The sequence below is a fragment of the Myotis davidii genome, unplaced genomic scaffold (assembly GCF_000327345.1).
Source record: "Myotis davidii unplaced genomic scaffold, ASM32734v1 scaffold198, whole genome shotgun sequence".
NCBI classification, from domain to species: domain Eukaryota; kingdom Metazoa; phylum Chordata; class Mammalia; order Chiroptera; family Vespertilionidae; genus Myotis; species Myotis davidii.
Window position 1 is genome coordinate 1,268,989 of NW_006291485.1, and position 1,741 is coordinate 1,270,729.

General features: G+C 56.3%; 2 protein-coding genes across 2 annotated transcripts in view; one reads left to right on the forward strand and one right to left on the reverse strand.

Annotated features, from left to right (window-relative positions):
- R3HDM4 (R3H domain containing 4) overlaps positions 1–1,647 on the reverse strand; it is a 14,479-nt gene extending 12,832 nt beyond the window's left edge. Inside the window, exon 1 of the mRNA XM_006764851.2 lies at positions 1,554–1,647. Within this exon, the coding sequence (XP_006764914.2) occupies positions 1,554–1,647 (94 nt within the window). The remainder of the gene's footprint in view (positions 1–1,553) is intronic.
- The window catches only part of KISS1R (KISS1 receptor), a 3,423-nt gene continuing 3,118 nt past the window's right edge, over positions 1,437–1,741 (forward strand). The window contains 1 exon segment of the mRNA XM_015564656.1: positions 1,437–1,741. This exon segment is cut by the window's right edge and continues 10 nt beyond it. Within this exon segment, the coding sequence (XP_015420142.1) occupies positions 1,646–1,741 (96 nt within the window). The 5' untranslated portion in view covers positions 1,437–1,645.

Below are 1,741 nucleotides of genomic sequence, written 5' to 3' on the forward strand. Positions count from 1 at the left end.
GACACCCTTCTGGGGCAAGACTTGCTTCAGTGGGGCTTTGGTGCTCACTGAGTCTGTCCCTTGAGTGTGTCCCTTATGGATCTGAGAAGTTGTAATCTGGATGGTCCCACTCTCACCACTGGGTACACTGGCTCTTGGATCTAAGGATGTGCTAATTTAGCCTCTGCCTGAGGCTACCTAACAGGAGCTACGAAGGGATCTGCAGATTCCCTTTCCTTGTTTGGGGTTTTGAGGTGCCCAAATGAGGCCCAGCTGTGAAGCAATGCAAGCTGCTGTGGGGCCTTGGGCCTTCTCTTGGAAGTTCTTGGTCTGTCTGGCCCAGCTGCAGTTTTTTAGGTAATTTTCAGATTGCAAAGGGCCAGGGCATTCATATGCAAAAGCCTCTGCTGCAGCTTGGGTGGGGCGTGGTCTCAGGGAATCAACAGGGCGGAGCAAGCAGCTATGGATGATCCTCAGCCCTGCCCTAAGGGGCCCGTCTCAGTGTCCTGGTAATCGCTGCAAGCACCTCTGAGAGAAAGTGGCCCTTGAGTTCCGAGTTCTGTCCGTTACCAGACAGTCCAGTTTCTCCCCGTATGAGTCTGGGTCCCCAGAGACTCACCTGGAACTGGAGCTCAGAGCAGTTGGGGGCTTGTGACTCCCTCCCGATTCAAAAAGACAGCCGCGTCCTCAATTGCCAGCCCTTGCCAGGTGCACCTCCGTGCCTCTGCACTTCCACACCTCCTCTGAGTCTCAGTGTGCTTTTCTCTTTCCTTCTAGTTGTAGAATTTCCACTCAGCCAGCCTTCCTATGGTTCTGGATGATGTCCGTTTTGTCTTTTCATTGTATTTTTGAATTTGTTGTGGGAGGCAGCAATTTCCGGTGTTTACCTATGCTGCCATCTTGGTTTCTCCGAATTGATGTGCTTTGATGCCTGTGCATAGCTATTCATTTCTCCCCCATTTTAGTCTTTTTATACAAATGGTAGCATCTTATTCTCTGCTGCCAAGCACTCCACAATGGCGACCATCCTGGTACCTAGGCTAGTCTATGGGATTCATTTCTAGGTGTGGGTTTTCAGGTACAACAGAGTCCACCACCGGGCACCTACCACCAGCGGTACAGGTGTCTGCCAATAGCTGCCCATGAGCTGGGAGGTGGACACCCCTAAGGGGTCTGATTTGCAGCAACCCAAATCCAGGGAGATTGTGTTCTAAAAGAAGAGGCATCTTCTAACCACCAGAACCTGGGCAGTGAGTCCATACCCCCTGGTCAGGGTGGGTCCCTCCAGTCTGCACAGCAGCCTACCCCATCCCATCCCGCTCTGCGCCAACCCTTCCCCCAGTCCCTCTTCTCCAGTGCTCTCACCCTGCCGTTCAGGGGGAGAAGCTGAGCGAATGGGGGTAAGGTTGCTGGGCAGGCGCGCGGAGGGCCACGGGCAGAGGAAGGAGCAAGAGCGCCTGCAGGAGAGGCAGGAAGGCAGGAAGGCGGGGACAAGGCGGGAATGGGGTATAAATGCGAGGCGGCTGCGGCAAGAGCAGAGGCGCCGCTGAGTCTGGAGGAGCCACCTTCCAAACCCGGTGGCTTCCAGCCGAGATCCTCCCCGGGGTCCGCAGGGGCATCCCCGGACGCCCCGGAGAGCGATCGATAGAAAGAGGGCGACAAAGTCATGCGCGCCTTGGCCAAGTCCGGGCCCAATACGTCCTGGTGGGCGCTGGCCAACGCATCGGGCTGTCCGGGCTGCGGCGCCAACGCCTCGGGCGGC